The sequence below is a fragment of the Pimephales promelas genome, chromosome 23 (genome assembly GCF_988280905.1).
Source record: "Pimephales promelas chromosome 23, fPimPro1.hap1.1, whole genome shotgun sequence".
NCBI classification, from domain to species: domain Eukaryota; kingdom Metazoa; phylum Chordata; class Actinopteri; order Cypriniformes; family Leuciscidae; genus Pimephales; species Pimephales promelas.
In genome coordinates this window covers 13,369,750-13,393,303 of record NC_142791.1, presented here as the reverse complement: position 1 = coordinate 13,393,303, position 23,554 = coordinate 13,369,750, and the positions used below count along the sequence as shown (strand labels likewise).

At 38.3% G+C, this 23,554-nt stretch overlaps 1 protein-coding gene across 4 annotated transcripts; it reads right to left on the bottom strand.

Annotated features, from left to right (window-relative positions):
* Nucleotides 1–515: 515 nt before the first annotated feature.
* On the bottom strand, nt 516–22,569 carry fam163ba (family with sequence similarity 163 member B, genome duplicate a). 4 transcript variants are annotated; one of them, XM_039677293.2, is made up of 3 exons: nt 21,757–22,569; nt 3,138–3,253; nt 516–1,747 (listed from the first exon to the last, which is right to left on the bottom strand). In XM_039677293.2, exons 2-3 carry the CDS (start codon nt 3,228–3,230, stop codon nt 1,295–1,297), a joined length of 546 nt encoding a protein of 181 aa, XP_039533227.1. In that variant the 5' UTR covers nt 3,231–3,253; nt 21,757–22,569; the 3' UTR covers nt 516–1,294. The 4 variants fall into 4 exon arrangements, with proteins under 4 accessions (XP_039533227.1, XP_039533226.1, XP_088982317.1 ...); XM_039677292.2 differs by having other exon boundaries at nt 21,753–22,568; XM_089126191.1 differs by lacking the exon at nt 21,757–22,569 and adding an exon at nt 19,127–19,400.
* Between the last annotated feature and the right edge of the window lie 985 nt (nt 22,570–23,554).

The window sequence follows — 23,554 nt, the reverse complement described above, 5'->3', positions numbered from 1 at the left end:
GAGAGAGAGACTGTGAGATTGAAAAGGGACCCAATGAGTGAAAGAAGAGCTAGGAGAGAGAATTGAAATCACAACACAAGCACATGGTGATCATCACAAAAGTCAATGTCACCTGCAGGGCTGTAGTGTGCGGCTACACACCCAGAGAGAGAAGAATATCACTTTTGAAACTAGAAACAGAACAAATATTCTTGATAATCACCGTCATTATTAAAAAGAAGGAAGTCGGTGCAACGCCCCACTTGTTTTCACATCAACTACGCAGGAAATAGGCTAATTGACGCCTCTGTAAGCATGAACTGTAGAGAGAGAGGGAGGGAGGGAAAACCCTTCTGGCTGAAGATGTTCTCTTCATAGTCCAACAAGCAGCGTTTAGAAAGAGCAATTGTAGCCCATGAAATCAAATCAGCCTTTGTATCCGTCCCCCATCCAGATTTGTAAAAAAATATATGTCAGTGGAAATTATAACATATCAATGCAGGTAAAACAAAAATATGAACCTTTTTAGATAGGAGAAATGTGAATAAAGTGGAAGAAATAATTTAAACATCCAAAACAGAAGATAGTTTGTAATTGTGGAAACATCTATAAATACCTAGAATCACGCACGGTAACTCAATTACTTTTGTCGGTAAAAAAGAATGCCTCTCATCCCATACGTTACCTCAAAATCAAACGCCTACATCATGTTGTTTGCTGACGTCACATTTTGATCTAGCAGTGTTATTGCAGCCGCTTTGGGCTTTTTGTAAGTTGTCCTGTGTTGGTTTGTTAAAACAAAGTCCGCGGCTATATCAGTTAATATCCAGCTAAAACATCTCGAGCAACGTGAATGAACAATACAAAAGTTTCAATTCAGACTGTATATTGAAAAATTCAAGATTTTCGAAGCATTTCTGCGTATTATTACGTTTTTTTCTCCCAGACAAATGTAAGGAAAACGTAAAAACAGGTGTCCCATTGTGTCTTTTTTTCTGAATCTTTTTTTTTTCAATTACTGAAAACAGAAAAAAAGTGATTCAGGAGTGAAGCAGGGGGGGTGAGGGATGAAGAGGGGCTCCGAATCTCTGCTCTCACCCCATTTCTGGATTTATAGTTCCCAGTTACGCACAAACACACTGGGCTGTCTTCCTGAAAGCTCGGCACTCTGGGAGTTTTCCAGAGGACATTGTTTTTATGCAGGCAAGTGCTAGAGCTTGAATGCGGAATTATGTTTTTCAGTGAGAATTGAGTCTGTTGCCTGTGTTGATGCAGTCAGCCTTTAGCATCTAGCATAAACCGTTCGAATGGCCGGCTACACGTCGGTACTAATGCTGCAGCTTCGCGTGAACATCTCCCTCATGGTGACCGAGCGGCTGAGGTTTAGTTTGTGGTAATTGGGTAGCGGCATCGGCAGCTGGGTGGGCAGCGGGGCGGGCAGAGGAGTGGGCAGCGCGGTGGGCATCCCCAAATCCTGCTGATGCACGCTGCGGTAGCTAATGCGTTCGCCACCATTTCGCAGGCTGTCTGGCTGCTGCAAGTAAAATGGCAGGTCGTAATGCGTACAAGACGGACAGTACGTCTGCGAGCGTGTCAGTTTCCGTGCCGGCGGGGGCGTGAAGAGGGCAGGTCCATTGGGGGTGGTTGCCGTGGGGACAGTGGCCGCCAGGATGTTGTGATTTGAATGCACCGGCGGCAGACGAGACGTGACGGCGAAGTCAGGCTCCTCCTCCTCTGACTCCGACTCCTCCTTCTTACAGCAATAGTACTATAGGGGTGCAAGGAGAGAGAGAGAGAGAGTCAGCATCGCATTTTCACATTTGAATGCATTAATATTTCACTAATCATTAATACATATTTGTGTCTTTAGCAACCCGATCTATATCTAACACGGATGGATCTCCAACTGCCGCAATAGATTAAACCCCATTGATATTTAAATAACAATGACAAAAGAATAAAATAAAGAATAAAGAATAAAAAAAAAGATGTTTTATACCATCATCGCTGATGGTATAAGCCAGAGCTTATTTCCCAGTTCATTCAGCATCTGACTCATATTCATGATCTCAAACATATTCTCAAAAATGTCATTTTCAACATTTTCAAAGTCAATATCAATAAAACTGACAGCTTCTTCACTGGATCCACCACCAAATGACACTAGTGAATGACGTCCCAGGACGATAATGACCCGAGGTATGCATTTATGGGTTAATTCTACAAAATAACTTTGTATATATTTAAAATTGAAAAGAATTAAAGGCAAAGTTCACCCAAAAATCCAATCAAAATTGTTTAGGACCTAATTGACTTTCATTTTATGGGAAAGAGTCAAAAATATATTTTGGTTTATCATAAATGCTTGTCATTCAGCAGTAGACTTAAACCAAAAACAACCAAATTATACAATTATTTTAATTAGTTTAAGTCTTATTTAATTGGGTCAAAAATGCAATTGTCGTCTGCCCTTTTGGAAATGTAGTACTTCTCAAGTTTTGGAAAGTAACTCCAGTCTTCAGTCACATGATTCTGATGATTTTCTGCTCAACAAACATTTATTATTATTATAAATGTTTAAAACGGTTGTGCTGCTCAATATTTTTGTGGAAACTGTAAACCATTCAAAATAACAGCATTTTTTTTTGAATATAGAAATCTTTAGTAACATTAGAAATATATCTACTGTCACTTTTGATCAATTTAACGTGTCCTTGCTGAATAAAAGGTTAAACGGTATAGTTACTTCTTGCAACTGAATTACAAAGAGTGAAAAAAAAAAAAACGTGCACAAAGTTCCATCTGAATTTTATTTATGCATAAATTGGTCACTGTTTCCCACTATGAGATTATTACCAAATATATAACTTGGGGTCAATTTTGTTGCAAACTGTTTCAGTGTCAATTCAAAAGCTAAAACCAATACATCTGAAAAATATAATGCTGCCTGACTTTTCAATTCTGTTGTGACGTTGGTGTTTGTGACAAGAAGACACATTCTTTACAGAAAACAGGAGATCTAACAACAACTACAGAACAAGAAGACCATGTCACTACTTCCTAAAACAAGTGAAGGTACCAAAACACAGCATTAGACCTACAAGACAGACTGAGAAAAATGGACACGGAAGCAAAATGACAGCCAGAGAGAGTCTCACCTGCAGCCTACAGTAACACAGTACAGCGATAATGCACAGTAAGATTACTGTAGCTAGAATTCCACCTGTGATTACCACTGTCCCGGCTGTCATTCGAAAGGCTCTCCATCAACACCCTAAAAACACAAAAACAAAGAGAGAAAGGTAATCAGAATTAGGTTAACGACAAATGCCTGTACAAAACTTGCCCTCGATCAAAGGTAACCCTCCATACGGCCACTGGGTGTGCGACTATCAAATTTGTCAGAAGAATTTCATTGTGAGAAATGTTTCCCTGCACCTATGTTTTGAATGCCAAAATCATCACCGAACAGGGATAAATGTGAATTGGCAGAGTGAATGGGCAGAACAAATGGGAGGAAAAGAGAGACCAGTGTCACCCCAGGAGCGATAACAAAGGTCAAAAGAACAGGAAATGATGGAGAGATACACTTGGACCAAGAAGACTGATAAAAAGGGCAAGAGTCAATATAGAATGTCAATAAACAAAGATAAAGTGATGGTATTTTAAAGTGATCTTAAAGGTACACTCCACTCATTTGCATTAAGATTTCCATTGCTACAAATCCAGTCATAATATTGAATGGTCGTGCAACACTCTCTCGTTTTCCCCTGAGACGAGAGAAATCCGCTAATTACATTTTTCACTTCCTCCTACAATGACACAAAAATCTTCATTTTACATCATTGTAGGAGGAAGTGTAAGAGGGGGGATTTCTGTAAAGACTACAAGCACTAGTTCCCACCCTTTCAAACCCGCACATAGGGGGTTGGACCTAATGCGCTAACAGACCAATCACAGATCAGTGCCAGTGTGTTTGAAAATATGGACGAAGGTACTGAATACGCAGGCGGATGCATTATGGATATTGTTGGGTACCGAAACACGGTGCCATTAGGGAACCGGTTCCAACGTAAACGGTAATAACCAGACTGGAAAAGAACGAAAATTTTGGTGCCCGAGTCCGTGTCATGAGGCGCACACACGCAAAGTCTCTCGCTCTCTCCCTCTCCCTCGTGCGCACACTATATGGTTTGGAGCACAGTCTGATCTGTATCGCATAAGCGCTCTTGCTCACTCGCTCTAGAATCCGGGAGATTTTAACTAATTTGCGGGAATCAGGGAGACATTATCAATATGCGGGAGACTCCCTGAATGTCTGATGGCAAGGGGATTAATGAAGATGCCGAAGACAAAAACGCTCCAAGGTTTGGCTGCATTTCACGTCTAAAATTACGCATCAGAGTAAGTGTGCCGATTGTCTGAAGCCCATATAGAATCATGCCAATCCATTGACTGACGGCGCGGACGCCACCTTGACGCTCTTACGTCGTCATATTATATTAGCGCGCATTATCTGATTTCATTGTGCGAAATGATTTCCAGGTGGTAGCGTAGAGTGCAGCTCAACTCTAGTTGGGAGTGGCCTGCGGAGCTGAGCAATGCAATGCATTATGGGGATTGTTGTCTACAATCCACAAGCACTAAAAAGTAATTTTCTGCCTTTTATCAAATTAGAAATTTTTAACTATGTTTTTACTAATTTTCTGGGCCGGCAAGTTTCAATTACAATAGAAGCCTATGTAGGTGTGAGACAGCTCCATTAATATCTAAATAATATCTTATTTTGTTTTCCAAAGATGAACAAAAGTCTTGGGTTGGAACAACATGAGGGTGAGTAACTACTGACATAAGTTAAATTTTTGGGTGAACAAACCCTTTAAATGTATTGTTTAAAAAAATAAAACAAGATGCAAGAGCAAAATCTGTAATATTTGTTTTAGCAGGCTAGATCGCCAAATATTACACTACCACCGAGCAGAAGGGACTGATCATAGCACAAAGACGCTGACGCTCTCACAAACCATTTAGAATTAAAATGAAAATTCCTTATAAAACACCCATCGCTATACTTTAATAAGCAAATTATATAAGCAAATCTTTAATAGCGGTTCACTTCTGCAAGTTGTTCTTGATTGCTTTAAAAACCACTGCAAACTCTATAGGCATTCACATGAACCGTAGCCCAGACAGACATTTGCCCAGAGCCCCACACCAGCAGGGGGCCCCGATGAGCTGCAGATCTACTTTAACTAACTTATTTGAACAAATTATTGACAACACCTTCCCATGGACCCCTTTCACAAACCTTGGTGATGCATTTCCACAGTTAAAAGCTAATTATAGAATACACTTTAAATTTTTTAAACATTTATATTTGGGGTTCTTGAAAACCTTTCATTTGTACAATTTTGATGAAGACTGCTGCAGAACTATTTGAATGAGTTACACTATGTTGCATAAAGGTCTCTTGTTATGATATTCATTTCAGATCAGCCATTAAAAATCACATACACAATTCCCATTGTCAGTCTGGATGACTAAGTGGATCTTTCTTTTTTTCTCTCTTTTTTTTTGTTGGGCTGCCCGAATAATAAGCATCAATGTTGGCCAGTCCTTGAGTGAAATGATCTCTGACTGGACCCCAGGTCAATGCAACACTCATTTAGACATGAAAGAGAAGGAACAGCAGCTGGAGGAGATAGACTGCTCAATAAACAAGGTCAACTGACCCCAAAAGCCTTGGTCAAATGTCAAATGTCTTACTGAAGTATGCAAAATTACATGTATGCCCTCTCATGTTAAGAGAGGTGTGGAAATGGATAGAAAGGATTGGCTTATTGACTATAACGAAAGGCCAGGCCTTTGTAGAAATCAGAGTGTTTCAGACAGACTGGGAATAGAGGTTTCAATAATGTAGCCTACAGTATGTGAAAAACACTGTACATGTGTTTTTTGAACATTAAAGCATGTTAAAGGGTTAGTTCAACCAAAAATCTGAGAGGATTGACAACTAACCCGATGCTTCAAAAAGTTTTATAGATATCATAAAATAAATCCATATGAATTGAGCGGTTTAGTCCAAAGTTTCTGAAGGTACACAATTGCTTTATATGGTTAAAATATTTAATTGTCAGGTGTGGTAAACATAAGCTCAATCTTGCTTGACTTGCAAGAACCAATGTATTATGGTTTGTCTTGACCAGGAAAACGGAATTTAATCAAAAATACAGGAGTAACAGAAAACACACAATCACGAACAGACAAGAAGTGAGGGAGAACACAGGGTTTAAATACACAGAGCACAGATTAGGGAAACAAGGCACAGCTGGATGAATGAACTGAACACTAACGAGGAGCGGGAAAACTGTGACGGCACAGGACTAAACCAAAAACATTAAGCAGGAGGAAACAGGACATACATTTAACACAATGAGGTTCATTCTCGTGTTACGCAACACGTTTGAGCTTCAGAAAGGAATGACGAGTCTGAAGTAAATTATGACAAATTTTAATTTTCCCAATACAATCCTATTACACCCAATAAACCTGAAAGGACTTTTAAAATATCATATCATATGGTCTCTTTAATGTTTAGTTATATTGCACATTTAAAAGAATTTCTGTTGTTGAAGTTTTTATGTAGGCTACCTATTGTTAATTTGACATAAGTAAGTTCAGTGGACTTCACTTAATGTCATGTGTGAAACATAGGCTACTTGGAAAACAATAAAATAAAACTAAAATGGTGTATAAATAATTAATACATAAAAGAATGATGTTTAAATAACACTAGTTGTAATAATGTGTAATTCAGGTGTGAAGTGACAAAAGCAAAGTAATCTTGTGTAATGGCAATGGCAACTGTAATGAGCTTCATCTATCTTCCCCCCCCTGGCACTCTTTAAGGACCTCCATCAAACTCCTAGTTGAATTTAGCTCCAAGACTATTAAGAAAAGAACAGAACGGAAACATTATGTCCTGAATACTGAGTGAGGAACGTTAGTTCCTGTACTCTTCTCTAATGATAGGGTCCTGTTGGGACGAGGAGACACACACAGGTCTCATCTTCTCTTCGACTGCCTTGATTAAGAACATTTGACTTCCTCTCGGCTTCTAGGCTTTTTGTGTTTTCATTTTGAGAGGCATCTGTCTCGACCAATCAGCTGAGCTGTCCTCGAGTAGTTCGTACCTGCTCACAAAAATCAAATTAGGCCTTTGTAATCTGATTCGTCTAGTGGCTGAATGCAATCAATCGATCTGGGTTGGAAATGAAACAGGACTGTTGGTTTTCATTTGATTGTGAAAAAGGCAGCTAGAAGAGAACATCAATAATACGTCAGAGCAGATTTTTTGATATTAGGCTGCAGGAGAAGCTAGAAATCAGTCTAATAACCCATGGGTCAAACACAGGATGCTATTCTTTTTTGTGTCCAGATTCAAAAATCAATTAACAGTGTAATTCATACATACTGAAGAATGATTTGAATATATATTTTCTATGACGTTCTTAATTTGTGCAGTAAATGTTGTGTGTGTCTGTGGGATGGTTTGGGGCAAACAGTAAAAAAAAAAAATGTCAGGGTGATACAATTATCCTGATAACAATATCCTCATTAAAAAAATAAATCGTTAAAAGGAAAACATTTTAAATAGTCGGGCATACATTTTCATTATTACTTGCTCAGTTGCTTAATATTAATATGTGAAAAGCCTTGGTCATGTGCAGAAACATGCAGAAAAAAAACACACAAAACAAACCCTTGGACTCTCACAAAGTCTTGATTTGCAAGCAATTTTGTAATATTTCCATGCTTGGTACTCTGATTGGACTGTCTGATCACCTCTTCATCGAACTAAACTGCGAAATGCCTCTGAAATCCGTCATAACCTACCGTAACCTCAATTCTGTTAATCCATTACTGTTTTCTGAATCTGTACACACACTCCCTTGATATCCTTGTCAAATATAATACCTCTCTTGATTTACACGCCCCTCTTAAAAGTAGATTTATACCTTCTACACACCCTGGTTTACCCCTGCACTTCGCAATCTGAAAACTGCTGGTCACCACCTTGAACGCCTTTCCAGGAAAACCAGTTTGACTGTGCATTTTACTGCTTGGACCACCATATACTTTTTGGAAAATAATGATTAAGATTTTGTCATCGAAATTGTTTTAAACTTTTTCAAAATCAACTAGATGCCTAAAAGATTTTTTGTTTTCACTCTTAATTGTCATTGACCCCCTATTGACTGACTTGTTTATGGCCTTTGACCAATAAAGATCAGTACTACTGGGACTCTGTGATTTAAAAGGGTGGGTCAATTGAAAAAAAAAAAAAGTCAAAATATAAAACACAGCATTTGCGCACATTGTTCATGTGCACACGTCACTGTAATTCAATGAAGGCAAACATCCATTAGTGTGGTGCAGTCTGCCTCACAAACCTCCCATGGGGACAGCTAAATTAGATCACAGTATGAAGAATATGTTGCCACATCACAACACATTCATCACATGTAGCTTTAATTACAGCATGTGTGCAAACACACACTCAGAAGAACACTGATATACATAGCCGACCACACAGAAATCAAATCATCCTTGCAACATACTAGTCAAAGTTAAAGCAATTTAAACTTAGAACACCATTGATTTTATTAAAAGGAAGAGAAAGGAGCCCGAAATAAGAATCCGCAATTTTAACAAATCACAACCACAACAAACTCACTGAAGACTGTGCACACAGCCAAAAACATGATTTCAAAAACTATGACACAATTCAGTGTGTAACAAAACATCTGCTTTAAAATATATTCAAAATTTGCATGCAGTTTTAAATATGTTTAGACTGATGATTAAAGGTGCAGTAAGTGATTTCTGAGAAACACTGTTGGTATCTGAAATCAGCCCAAGCAAACACACCCCTGTTTTCATTGCTCTGCCCCCAAAAATGCACGAACACGCAATGCAAGAGTGGATGTTTCTTTCAGAAGCGAAGCAAAATAATGCTTTGTGAAAAATAAAGCCAAGATGACGAACAAACGACAAGGAAGAACAAAAAATGAACATGCAGTACACAAGGATACATCCAATCAAGAGTTTATTGTTAGTCTCCAGACAAACAATGACACTCATGCTACTTTAGCTAACATTACAACAACAGCATATCTTGGTTCAGTGAAAAAGCAAAAACCAATGTTACTAATGTATAACCTGTAGGATTACAAATTAGTAAATGTTTAATTTAGATACAACGCAGTATTTTTAACTGAGAAAGTGCACACACTGTTTTCCATTTTGAGGCAATCAAGGTTTCGGACATTAACCTCTTGACTCACATCTCAAAGGTCAGCTGGGCCTTTTGTTGATCTAATCAGGCTAATTGGATTAGCATCTCAAGGCTCTGAGTTACACTGTTACCTGATGAAATCAGGTAACCAGCTGAATCATGTACTTTCCTTTACATGTTTTGTTCAAGAGTCCCCTCCTCCATGTAATTAATCCCACCCCCTTGAAATGTATATAAACTGCAATATAACGTTCCTTTAGTTAGACTTGACTTGACTTGAAGCAGACTACAGCAATGCAACAGCAATAAAGAATCGTTTCGGAGTTCCTACACTTCAGAAGAAAAAAGTTCACAACAAACCCCTCCAGTTCTACTAGTGCTCCGAGCGGGATTCGAACTAGCGTTTCCGGCATGGGAGGCAGGCATACTAACAAGACAACAGCCTCTACTGTCAGTTGCTCTCGCACCTCTTGAGGCCAGGGGAGTGAGGTTTACCTGCACAGCTCTTACTAGCTGTTTTCGCTGGAAGACATTTCTAATATTAATGCGGGTCCTAAAGCTCTTACCTGGTCATAAACCTTTCTCCATTGCTATTCCTCTGACGTTTTCTCTTTTATAATGTCTCAGCCATTTGTTTTTCTTCAAATCTCACTCTTGCTCACTCTCTCTCCTCCCCCATCATGAGTGGACATGCTCCCTTCTACAGCTGATTGGCTCTCTCATCTCCCCCATCATGAGTGGACACCCCCCCTACAGGTGATTGGCACTCTCATCTCCCCCATCAAGAGTGGACATGCCCCCTTCTGCTGATTGGCTACAAGTGTGTTGCACTGCTCGTTCCGATCCACTTTCTACAGCGTTTCTCAGAAATTGCTTACAGCACCTTTAAAGAATATGCACACATTCACCAGTCTGTCCCATGTGTAAGGCATGGTGTACTTTTATGTCATCCAAAAAAATATTTGAAAAGTATTTTGAGGTGGCTGTGTTCTGTTTTCTGCACAGCACAATAGTGTCAAAAAGCAAGATCTATGTTTAGAATAGTTTTTTTTAAAGCTAGAATCATAGATATCTATATAAAGGCTAGATGCACGCCGTGAAGCGTCGTCCGCGCTGCTGGCCAATGGAGGTCGACGCCTGCACCTGGCGGCCATCTTGTCACAGGCAGCTCGCTCACTCGTAACATTGTGTTAATGGTACATGTACTATTTAAATGACCATAACTTGCTCAATTTTCTACAGATTTTCAAACGGTTTGTTTCGTTATAAACGTCAGAGATGTAGTTATGACACTGCATACTTATGAATAAAAAGTGTATAAATAAATAATCATCCAGATAATTATAGCCACGTTAATAACGTTTGTAAGAAACCAAACCGTTTGTAAATCCGTCAAGATTTCAACGAGATAAGAGTATTTGTGTTCGTGCTGACCACTCATCTTACATCAGCTTGTCTGTGACAAGATGGCCGCCGGTGATGACGATGGAAACTCCGCCGTAACTCATCTAGCCTTTATTATATACATATCTATGGCTAGAAATTACATTAATCACCAACATGCATAACTACATGTTTTTAAATAATTTATTAAAAAAATTTAAAATGGGAATATCAATTTACATTAATTCCCATTGTCAATCATTGTTTAAATTAACAATCAATCAATTGATTAATCGTTAAATTTAACCTCTTAGATCCAAAGCGGGGCGTTATAAAGGCTGCATTTGCATTACATGGTTCAAGTGACCCAATTCTGTGACAGTGTATAACCCACAAACGTGTAAGCAGGGGAAAACACATGGATTTCGATATTCTCAGATCGATTTAAGGCCACATTCATATGTGAAAATAAATCTGATATGTTCATTTGAGTCTGCCATCATGTAAGTGAACAGATTGGATATTCCCGAGTTAATGCCAGTCATACGGCATTGAAAAAGTGTATGATGCTCCTCTTTTTTCTCAGCCTTAAGAGACCAATGGTTTGCTGATCTTTAAAGATGGTGCAGATAGATTAAAATTTCATCTATGTCTATTGCAAATCGTGTCGTTTTTACTTCCCTTTCGGCCTAGGCTTTTTAGTATCAGTACGTCTTCCATCGGTTATTTCACCAAGAGTATAGTGTAAATCGAATTTGGGTCACTTATAAAAGAAGATGTAAGCTGGTTGTCAAAAAATTTGGATATAGTCAACAAATCGGAAATAGGTATTAAAGGGATAGTTCACTTTGACATTAATTTTTGATATGTTTTAGCTTACCTCAAGGGTATCCAAGATGTAGGTGTCTTTGTTTCCACAGTATTTTCAATTTTGATATTTTTTAACCGTTGTTGTCTGTCAGTCATACAATGGTGGTCTATGGGGTCTCCCTTAAAGAGCATGCACAGAGAAGTCCAAATTAAACATGATTTAATGACTTGTAAATGTACACATTGATGGCCTAAGACACAAAACTAGCGGTTTGTGTGAGAAAACAAACAGTATTTATATCGTATTTACCTCTTGTAATCACAGTCACGTCCAAGTGATCTGAGGGCGAGGGCGCTTCTTGCAAAATAGCAGGATGTTCAAATACTTATTTACCTCACTGTAATAGGATCTAAAGCTGAAACAGCTCTGGAAGATCATCTCTCATCCACCAGGATCTTATGACTTATTCTTTATTCTATTCTATCTTCCTTGTGTGTCTGCTGTACTTGTTTTCCCGCCTCAAAACTACGCCTTCTAATGATGACCTTGCTTAATTGACCATCCATAAGTTCTATTTAAATTATCGTCATTAATTGTTAGCATCCCTAGTATGTTGTTGAAAAGTCACACCTTTTCACATTTTCATGTGAAAAATATATTTATACATCAAATAAGACATTACAAGAATTGATTATGGAAGTCTGCAAAAAGGCTGTAGCCTATATTTCAGTGCATTCAGCTGTAAATTTCAAAGCCAATAGAAATATTTTTGAAAGTACATATAAAGATTTACTTAAGTGTGTTGAAAAGCTCAACTAATTGCATATAATATAAATTTAAACTATTATACATTTTCATTTCATTGCAAAAAACATTCAGTTGTCTGAAAACAATATATCCAATTTGCACGTAAGTATATTCCACAATATGTATGTTCTTTAAAAATAATCAAGCGCATGACGAAGGAGACATAGGAGACTAATTCAAAACATAAACAAAAAACATACAACCAACTATCAGAGGGAACTGTAATAATGCTAGACAAGGGACTGAGTGAAACAGAGGGTGTATGTAGACAAGACACACCTGAACAGAATACTCAAATCAATTAGTAACCATAGTGACAAACAGAAAGATAACAGAGAACTGACCTAATTAACAGACAAGATGAACAAATGAGCAAAATGAAACTCAAACATAAACCGAACAGAGAACAGAACAAAACACAAACAGAAACCATGACAGTACTTATTTTGCACAAGGGATCCTTCTTTTTTATTTCTCCATAATTAGCTATTTTATTTTGCATTACTCAGAGGTGAAAACAGGCTTCCACAGATACTTATTCCAAACAAAGGCAAAAAGACATTTGAAGCACTTTTGGGTTTCAGCCCACTGGGTCTAAAGCGCTTTGTTTCTGCCAATAATTTTCATTTTCATGCATTACTGACTAGCTTTGGCACCATGCCACGAGTCTCTGCTGTAAGCACAGTATATCTGTAGGCTGTTCATATTCAATTCAAATGATCTGCACATTGTTACAGGTGTGCAAATGTTAATATGTCTGGTCTTTTACAATAGCTTTTCCAGTCATATTTATAATATATCAATCTTTCTTGTATTATAGTCTTTAATGTTAACTCCAGTGTTACATAACATGAAGTTGGCTTTGTACTGACACCAGACTAATCATTCCCTTGGTATAAATAATCATGTCCTTTGGTTTTCTTTCATCAAGATCCAAAAAAATAAATAAATAATCATATCCAATAAAATCAAGTCACTAGATTATTGAAAAATGTACATTATTACAAATACACATGATTATGTTTTATATAACACATTTTAAGGGTAGAATTTACAGCCAAAATAATTATATCATAATGTATAGATTTATTAAACTTGTCACTAACAAACAAAACACACAAGACAAAAAGTAAAGAGGTAACTGAACAGACAAAGAACCGAAAGAAACACAGAGCTTAAATACACACAAACTAAACAACTAAATGAATAACAGGTGCACATGATAATTTGGAAGCTTGCAAGCACCGTTCTGAAACCGAACATGACAAATGGGACACCCTACGGTCTCGTGGACTTGACAAACAAGCACTCGGCGGCCATTGTAAGTCCACAAGACCTCAAGTGCACATGAAGTGTGCTATTTGGAACAGGGCCACTCTTTCCCTTGTTTAGCATCATACTTTCATGCTATCAACTTCATAAAATCCCTTTACTGTGACACTATCTGCAATTCTTTTCAAGTGGAGGTCAAAGGTGCATTGAAGCCCTGGTGTGAATCATGAAAGTGACTTAACAGCTCCTGACACAGAAGTTTGCACATTTCTCAGTGATGTGCCATGGGGAATAATGAGAAGGCAGTTTCCATTGACGCACACAGGCAAGTCCTTTCATGAGACAGCATGATAACATAATCTGACAAGGGACATGATTGTGGAAACATAAACCTGCAACAAAGGTCGTTCAATTCTGCACATGCGATAAGATTGTGACCCGATCCATTCTTACTTGACGTGGCATCAAGTGCACTTCCAGAACAATACATCTGGACTGCATGCATGCACAAAGATGCTTGAATATGGATGTGCCACACTGCTGACAAGACCAGCTGCATACATTTTCATTCTGGCTCAGGCTGGTTTATGCAAGCCAGGGCCTGTTTGGTGCTGATCTTGCTTGGTCATGCTGGGAAACAGTGAACACGTAGTTGACCAAAGTCATGCTGGTTAAGCCTAGTTCACACTACATGATTTTAAGCCCGTTTTGCAAATCGTTGAGCCCGCCGACAGGTCGGGTGTTATCGCGTGCAAATTGCGGGGGATTAGCGGGCGATGAGCGCTCGCCAATCTGTTAGTATGAAAGAGCCAACAATGAATCCAAGACGCTCGCAGAAGCCTCACAGACGCGTCGCAGAGCCCAGAAAAATATCTAGCATGCTAGATATCCAGAGCTGTCAAACGACTCAACGTCAGTGATGTCATGAGCTACAGCCAATCAGAGCAAGGAATGGGTTGAGGTCCCCGGGTAAATCTTATTTTTTCTTTTTTTTTTGCATTTGTTTCTCAGAGCAAATCACCGTGCAAACAGTTTGCAGCAGTAGTTTGACATCCATATTCGCGTTGTGCTCTACGACTTCGTCACTGGGTATTGGCAAGCGAGCTGTTCCGCGTCATTTACAGTTCGTTTTTTATCGCGTGATTTTTCATTACACAGTATGTTACAGTATACATGTTACATTATGTCTGTTAACAGGGCTCATGTTAGCATGTTACAGTATGTGTATGTTAGAATGGATGTTAGCATGTTATGGAATGTAAATGTGTATGATAGCAGGATGCATGTTGTTACGGTATGTGTGTGTTAGCAGGATGCATGTTAGTATGTTGTTACTGTATGTGTAAGTTAGCAGGATGCATGTTAGCATGTTGTTACAGTATGTGTATGATAGCAGGATGCATGTTAGCATGTTACAGTATGTGTATGATAGCAGGATGCATGTTAGCATGTTGTTACAGTATGTGTATGATAGCAGCATGCATGCTAGCATGTTGTTACTGTATGTGTAAGTTAGCAGGATGCATGTTAGCATGTTGTTACAGTATGTGTATGATAGCAGGATGCATGCTAGCATGTTGTTACTGTATGTGTAAGTTAGCAGGATGCATGTTAGCATGTTGTTACAGTATGTGTATGATAGCAGGATGCATGCTAGCATGTTGTTACTGTATGTGTAAGTTAGCAGGATGCATGTTAGCATGTTGTTACAGTATGTGTATGATAGCAGGATGCATGCTAGCATGTTGTTACTGTATGTAAGTTAGCAGGATGCATGTTAGCATGCTGTTACAGTATGTGAATTAGAAGTATGGATGTTAACATGTTACAAATCATGTCCGTCAACAATATGTATGCATTATATATATTATATTATGAGTATGTTAGCATTATAGTATATGTTTAGCATTTTATATGTTAGAAATATGTATGTTAGCGTGAATGTCATACAGTACTGTCAGTAAAAATGTCATATCCTTCATCGTTTGAGAGACATACCAAAGAGAGACATTTTGCATTTAAAGACAACCACAGAGTGTGACGTTTCCATTGAGAATGTGTTTCATCATTTTCGCAATGCAGGAATTGAACGATTCATTAAACTGTATGAGACCTTAACTAAAATGTTCAATGAACTGTATACAAAAGAAAACCTCAACAACACAAACAAAGGGTTTGCTAACAGATTAAATTATAAGATTAATTCGATTTTTTATAGGTCATGTCAGACTTAACAGGAAGACAAACTATTTTACCCCTGACCAAGTCTGTGGGTAAATAACTAGAAGGCAAAAGCTGCTTTAAAATGTGCCGTAAAACTCTTTAAGTAAGAGTATAGTGTAACCTAGCAAAAGTTTTGCACACCCTGCAGTCAAAACTAGATTTCTTTCATTTCAAAGAGATAAAAGGAAGAAGAAACCTTTTATTGTGATTAAATCATGTTCAGACAAGCTCAACACGCTTGTCCTGAGAAGTTAAAAAATATACAGAGCCTAAAGGACAATTCTATAGGGGGCCAAAATAATTAAATAGCCTATAATAACTTATTAATATAACATGTCCTGGCGCAAATAAAGACGCGCGAGTCTTGAAACCATCATACATCAACAATTCATATCAACAAACAAGCAAAAAAAGCAGAATGCTGACAGTAAACAAACACACTATAAAGGTTACCAGTCATATCAATTCCACTCCCTATAAGGGACATTTGGTTTAGGAATAAATATGTTCATACCACATTCATTTAAAAATAACTCCATGACTATTTCTTCATACGCCAACTATAAAGATTAAAAAGCCTATTCTCATTTCTAAGTCACACATCAAACTCAGTAAAAGCACTTCAAGATGAATAAAATGAAACAGTGCCATATGCACCCTGCATAATCTTTCTATTTGTGGTTCGTGACTAATAAACTGTTACCCTTGGCAACCCCACGGCTACTGCACAGGCCTATTTGAGTGATCCATAGTGTGTGTGTTGAGGGACACAGCGTGCAGGTATGCCATTAGATAATTCATTCCCACACTAATGAAGGGCCTATGAACACATGCGTCTATAAAGGACTGATGTTAAACCCTCACTGATCCAAATATACGACAGCAGCGAGATGTATTCCCTTACCAAAGTACACAAACACAGCTTTTTCCTAATGTGCAGAATATCTCTGATATCACAAACACATGCATACAGGAAGTAAACTGATTGCTGCGGACAGCTTGGATTTGAATTGCATAGAATATGCAGAAATGCATACCGCTGATAAACAAAGCGATGCGGGCACCCTCAAATGCCATGGTGTACTTATTTAATGTTTCATATAAACCTACTGGTTTTCTCAAATAGTCTGATTTGCAGTTGGGAATTTTCAAAATAGTACATATGCAACTAAATTGTACTTGCGTATCTATAATCAAGATAGGGTAGGTTGAAGCAATTTGTGGAAAGTGTTGACAACAGCACTGTATTTATATTTACTCCCATTGTATCATAGGCTATACTGTGTTTTGTAGTGTTGCCTACTGTATGCTGAGTATGGCCAAACCAAGGAGTTTAAGTCTTGTTCATCGTGATCTCATTGACTGATGCTCCTTTCTGGGACTCGGAATTAGGACTTTTCCCACTTCCTACTTGGAAATAATGTCTGGAACGCCTTTGAAGTGGGCCATCTGACCTGTGAACTCGGGGTGAAACGATCGAAAAACAAAACAAAACACTTTGCCACAAATAAAATGTCCACTAACCTGTCCGTCCAGGTCATTATGCCCTACACCACCTAAAGAGATGAAATCCTTCGATACCACTCAAAGGGTCATCTTGTTACCATGGAAACGCCAAACAGATATGCCGCTTGAGTAAGTCTCACCCACACAATACAGTGATTTAAGCTAACACAGCTTAAATGGCTTTTGCTGTAAATTGCAGGTGTTCTGCATTGGGGTTATCCATTTGTAACCTGTGGTATTCATGCATAATTACTGTCTATTTCATCAAATCAAGCTTCGAGTTAAATTATTTAGATGGTTAAAAAGTATACATTTCCTAAACGGCATAAAAATAAAGGTTTAAAGGTTTAAATTGGATCGACTCACAATGAACAATGAATGCCAGAATCTCAAGTCTATCATGTCCCTTTTTTATGCACTCTTTCCTTAAATGAACATGCAATTTAAGACTTAAAAAGGATGTTATAAAAGGAATAAACTAAAGTCTCATTTTCAAATTTCAAAATCAGGTCACACTCAAATAAAGCTGATATTCGACATATTCAAATATTTTAAGCTAATTTCTTATGTAACTATGTCACATGTAACTGCCCCTAAATGTTGCCTAACAACAACAAAAATGAATTGTGGTTGGTTGCTTTATAAGAGTGTAGCATCATCCTTTTTAAGTGGATAGTTCTTGGCCAGAATAATACACTGTAATGCAATCAGGGCCTAAAACGTACTTTTTACCACATCTGCCAATGGCCAGTGACTTAATCCTTTATTTAAGTTACAAAAGTTATTCAGTCTAAAGCAGTGAGTGATTTTCTCTGTCTTTTGTGTTCGATTAACATTTAAACACTGGAATATTAGGCTGCTGTCACTTTAAGAGCTAATGTGCAGATCCAATATGATAAATGTGCCTTTTCTTTCTCAGCTTTTTTAAAGGGGTGGTTCTGAATTTTGGACAGCGGGCCTCATTTCCAAGTTAGCCTTAGTGTTATTTATCAGTGGAGACCGTTTTCAAACATTTTCATCCAGTCGTTCCAGTTGCATAGTTCACTGGTGCTAGGCTAGCGCGAGTCAACGGTAACTGCTAGTTTGACATTAAAATCAGTTTTACCCACTCCACAGTACACCAAAGCAAATAAATCATAATGCCATACTATCTACGTAAATGTCTGTTGAGAGAATAATGTTAGAAATCAAACTACACTTTCATCGCAATGCAATAGTTATACTTTGTTCCTTGTATTTATCAGCACAGTCTGTCTGGTTACTGACATTCTTCTAAATATCTTCTTTTGTGTTCAGCAGAAGAAAGAAATTTATATAGGGTTGGAACAAATGATGACAGAATTTTACTTTTATGGGTGAACTATCCTTTTAAGCCATACTTTTTTCAACAAAAAAAAAATACACTTACACTCTTCTCTCTTTCCTATGGAAATTATTTACAAACAAATTAAAGTTAAATTTTTGCTGTTACATTTTAACTGAAGCAGGAACCATAACCACAATAATATTTTAGACAAAAAGCTGTGCTTGCTAAGTCCCAATAAGCAATCATATATCAACTACTTAGAAGAATAACCATCCCAGGCTGCGTTTCTCAAAAGCATCATGAGCTAAGTTGATCATTTAACATTGGTGGTTCTCGCAATGCTTTTGAGAAACGCAGCCCTAAACACATTAGCAACCATGTAGCAACAGCCTGGCAACCACCCAGAGCACTTTAGCATACTTCTGGCAGGTTTTTTCATGGGTAAGCAGCACTCCCCGAAGAAAATGTCAATATCCAGTTCATTTTCAACCATCAAATTCTATTTTGTAAGAGCTAAATGTGGAGCGGACAATACACTCACCGACACATCCAATCATCAGTGTTCCTGAGTCGTCTTCTCAATATGGAAGCACTTCCTCTATTCTCATCGAAATCTCTATCAATAACTATATTATGCAATAGTCTGTAAAAGATTCATCAATCACATTACATGAATCCAAATAAATTCTCAAACATGCAAAATTTATGAAATATCCCTCCTTATTTTGTATAATTAAATTCACTTCAATCAAATCCGCAGCACTGTGCATTTCTAAAGGACTTTTTTCCTGGAACAACAGGCGTTTCGAGCCACTCAGACCTCAGGAGTGACTGACGGTGTGTGCATTATAATTACATAGTGTAACAAACACTTTTCATTGCGTCACCTCAGATAGAATTATATTCAATATTTTGCAGCACACAGTTTTAAAACGGAGTTGATTTTATTTTGACAATATGGTTTATATGCTGAGACGTTTAATGATTGGATATTTGCAGATTTTCTGCCAGATCCTGAAGCCTGCCTTTCACACCACATCTCCTCGCTCCTCTTTCATTAATGCCCTTTACTGTCCACCCGTCCTGCTCCCCTCCCCCACGCACCCCCACACCGCCAGAAACGGTTGCTATGTCTCCTGCCACAAGGCCATGTCACTTCCTGCAACCGCAGACACCAGCATGGGCTTACAACACTCCTGCCGCCCCAAGGGACAACATGCCATCCGATGCCTCGCAGAATATAAACATGTTAGACATTACAAAGACTGTTTTTAACGGAAGATGGACGCTGATGCTGTTACATCCCCCAAGCTGAATTGGGAACAATGAAGGTCCCAAAGCAATACCAAAATGGATTATTTCTCACAGCTTTTGGTTCGGAAGAGGTTTCTCAGCTGGAAACTCATCTTCCTCATAGAGGGACCATGCACATCTATGGGTGTTCAATGTGGAACAGCAACTTTCAAACCACATAACGGGGGAATGAATCTGGATACGGAGTGGCCTCTTGCCAAGCAGACAGGCAGAGATATAAAAAGATCAGGACAGGAAGAAAAGTGGAAAAGAGGCTGTAGCTGTACTCAGCCACCCTACAGGAATAACACCAAACACACACACACACACACTGTCTCACTAAAGAGTGTTTTTATGTAACACCTGTAAACATTTTTATCCTCTTCATGGTGATGGAAGAAGGCTGGAGGTTGTGTACATAGCAGCTACAAAAAAACATGGACTCATATGTTATATGTTCTTTCCGTCCCTCCTTATTCTTATCATGCGGAATACAAATCATTTTAGTCCCTGAGAAGGACATTATCATCATATTATCAAAAAAAAAAAAAAATGTCAGGTAGCCAAAAACAATCAGCTTTGACTTAACATATAAAGGGATATTTCACCCAAAAATAAAAATGTTGTCATCATTTACTTAGTAAACCATCCCTAACCTGTATGACTTAATTTCTTCTGTCGTGTCGAGCATGAAGATATGTTGAGGAATGTTTGAACTGGGGTTTTTTTTTTTTTTGGTCTATACAATAAAAGTCAATGGGGTCTAAAAATATTTTTTCAGAATATTTTCTTTTGTGTTCTTCAGAGGAAGGAAAACCACACTGGTTTAGAACAGCATGAGCACAATATTCCTTTTGACAGTCAAAAATATGACTCAATTAACTTGACTACATTTGGTTACACCACTTAAAGGTATTTTTACAGGTCAGATCAAGTTGAAGGAACTATTCATCCATTGTTACAGCATAGAAAAGCTGTTTTTAAGATAATTAAAAAGAAGTGGTGGCATTTAAAGTAAAATCTGCATATGTGACACTGGTTCCTTGTTTTTTTCCTCCTCCTTTGAAGACGACACTTTGGAATAGGTATGCCATTGCAATTAATATGTGTGTAACCGAGAGGGAGAGGCGGAGATGTGACGGGGGAGGGTAAAGGATGGAGGAATGGTCATGGCTGGGGGTGGAAAAAACTCTTTAACATTATTATGCAGGGAATGCCCATCCCCCTGTCCCATCTCTCAACTGACATAGGGGGAAAATCTCCTTGCACCTTACAAAAGGGTCATGGGAAATCAAACCTACCAATCAGAAAGAGTGTACATTGCCATATTTGCTCGACTGCAAGTGCATAAGGATGTGTAAAGAAGACAGGCTTACCGGTCACATGATCAAAACAGCGCATTGTAGATTGAACAAGGGCTGTCTCTTTGGATGCAACAGTAGAAAAATCATAATGTGCTTTAAAAAATAGTTTTACCTGGAATTGTACCTCTCCTCAGGGTTTTATGTGTTTAATTGTATGGAAGTAACAGTTATGCTTTCGTAACGTAAGATATTCTCTCAGTGTAACAAACAGATTTGAACTAAATCGAGTTCAGCAGGTCAACTTTTCATAACTTCAGCACCATGGACAGAGAACAACTTCCTACAATGGCATTTGCAGCAAGACAAACAGGCCTAATTTCATTTCATTAAAAGTGCCAATAATGAAAATGTCAACTGGAGAATATGCCTTAGAGCATTATTGACATGAAACGCGAATTAGGAACAATTACCGTTCACACATTACATTTCTTCACAACAAAAGCAAGATTGTGGACAAATAAACCAAACTAAATCACTAGTGTTGTAAAGCCCATAATGTGGAAATCTTACCTACACGATGGTTAGAATTGAACCAGAGCACATCTGCAGAAGTGACGACGCTCCAACGAGACGGGCACGAGCTTCATGAACGAGTTTTAACCGAACTGTTACGGAATCCGCTTAAGTGACATTCGTCGTTTCCCCCTCGACTTTTGGGGTCCTAAAACGGCTTAAAACATTAAGCGAATGGGGTAAATTAAACAATAAATATGCCGTATTAACAATCTCACGCGATTTCGTTGCAAATTCAAAGAGTTCCTTATTTCATATCTGTTTTTGTGGAGTTGTCAACATCCTGAGAGACTTTTCATAGACAGTTCCTTGAATGTAAGGAAAGGTAGAAGCCCCGAGAGCACAGTATAGTAATTTAGAACAGAAAAAAAACTTGTTGAGGTGACCAAAAGTCCCTTTCAATAGTTTTCAAATCCGCCTTCGTTCGAAGAAATTAACTAGTTCTGCGTCGAAGCGTGGTCCGTAAAATGAAGTGTCGTACAAAACGCTGTTCCTTTAAAACGTCCTCAATCGCAACATGAAAACCTTCGCAGGTCTATATCACAATGCACTCAAGCTCCATGTGTTAGTGTCTTCTCTATTCCTCCTTCTCTTTGAGCCATTAATGTCTATGGACTGAATCTCAGCTGGGGTTTTTCTCCTCAGAGCTGAGCGCGCGACGCGGATGTGCCGTATGTTTGGTGTCGCGCGAGGTAATTGCTGCTGTTTGTCTCGTGCAGCTGAAGTGCACTGTAAATCTGCCCGCGCGCGGAGTGGGCTGAGACGGTTTTACAGTTCCGGACACTGACTGACGATATGCGGCTATCAGGAACTGAGATGTGATTTCAACGAATCCAGAGAAGCATCATAAATTCATCAGAGCCCCCGGAGGGCGTTCAGATAACACCTTACTGATTAATTAAGTCGTAAAAATGTATGCTAAACTTTCTGGGGCCACACTAATGATGTGGTTTATTTAATCAACACAAGAATTGTTGCCTGTAGCAAAAATGTTATGTACCGTAGGCTACATTATTATTAAACATTATGTTATAAGACTGTTAAATGGACACTGTTTGTAAGCGTTATGTTTTATAAAACGAATAGTTTTTACATGTTGATACATATTTATGAATCAACGAATGTTTAATGCGCTTTAAACAGTTGGCTAAACAGTTAGGATCATGAACTTGACGGAAGGAATGTTTATTTCGATAATTATTACCACATTTAGCTACTAAAAATGACTTTTATCTTATTGCAATTGCTGCTGTTTTATAAAATACAGTGGCGAATTGGTCTGCGTCAGCAAAGTCAAGACCTCACGTGATTGTTTTATTTTGCTCTACACTTTTTAGTTATTTTTTAATTAGGGCCAAGTTATTAGGCTACAAATGATGTTGTAATATTAAAGGTGAATTTCTGCATGTAACCTCACCATGGCTGCGTCTGAAATCACATACTCTCACATACTTGGGTAGGTTGTTAGTTTGAATAAGTAAATGCTTCACGTGTGTGTGTGTGTGGTATGAATGCAATCTGTACTTACTCGCCATGTTGTCATTATCATGTGACCTACCAACATCAGTTACGTCACTTCACTGTCATTCATGCTCTCCCATTGCCTCATGGGATATTAAAGTGTCCATCATAAGCACACATCAGAATCTCACCAGAATAAGTATGTCATACATACAAGTACTTTTGTCTATTCTTTTTTTTTGTGAATACTGTGAATTCGGACAAATTTGTTTTGTCACATTCTTTTTTCCGCCTACTATATAGTAGGGAAGTATGCGATTTCAGATGCAGCCCTCATG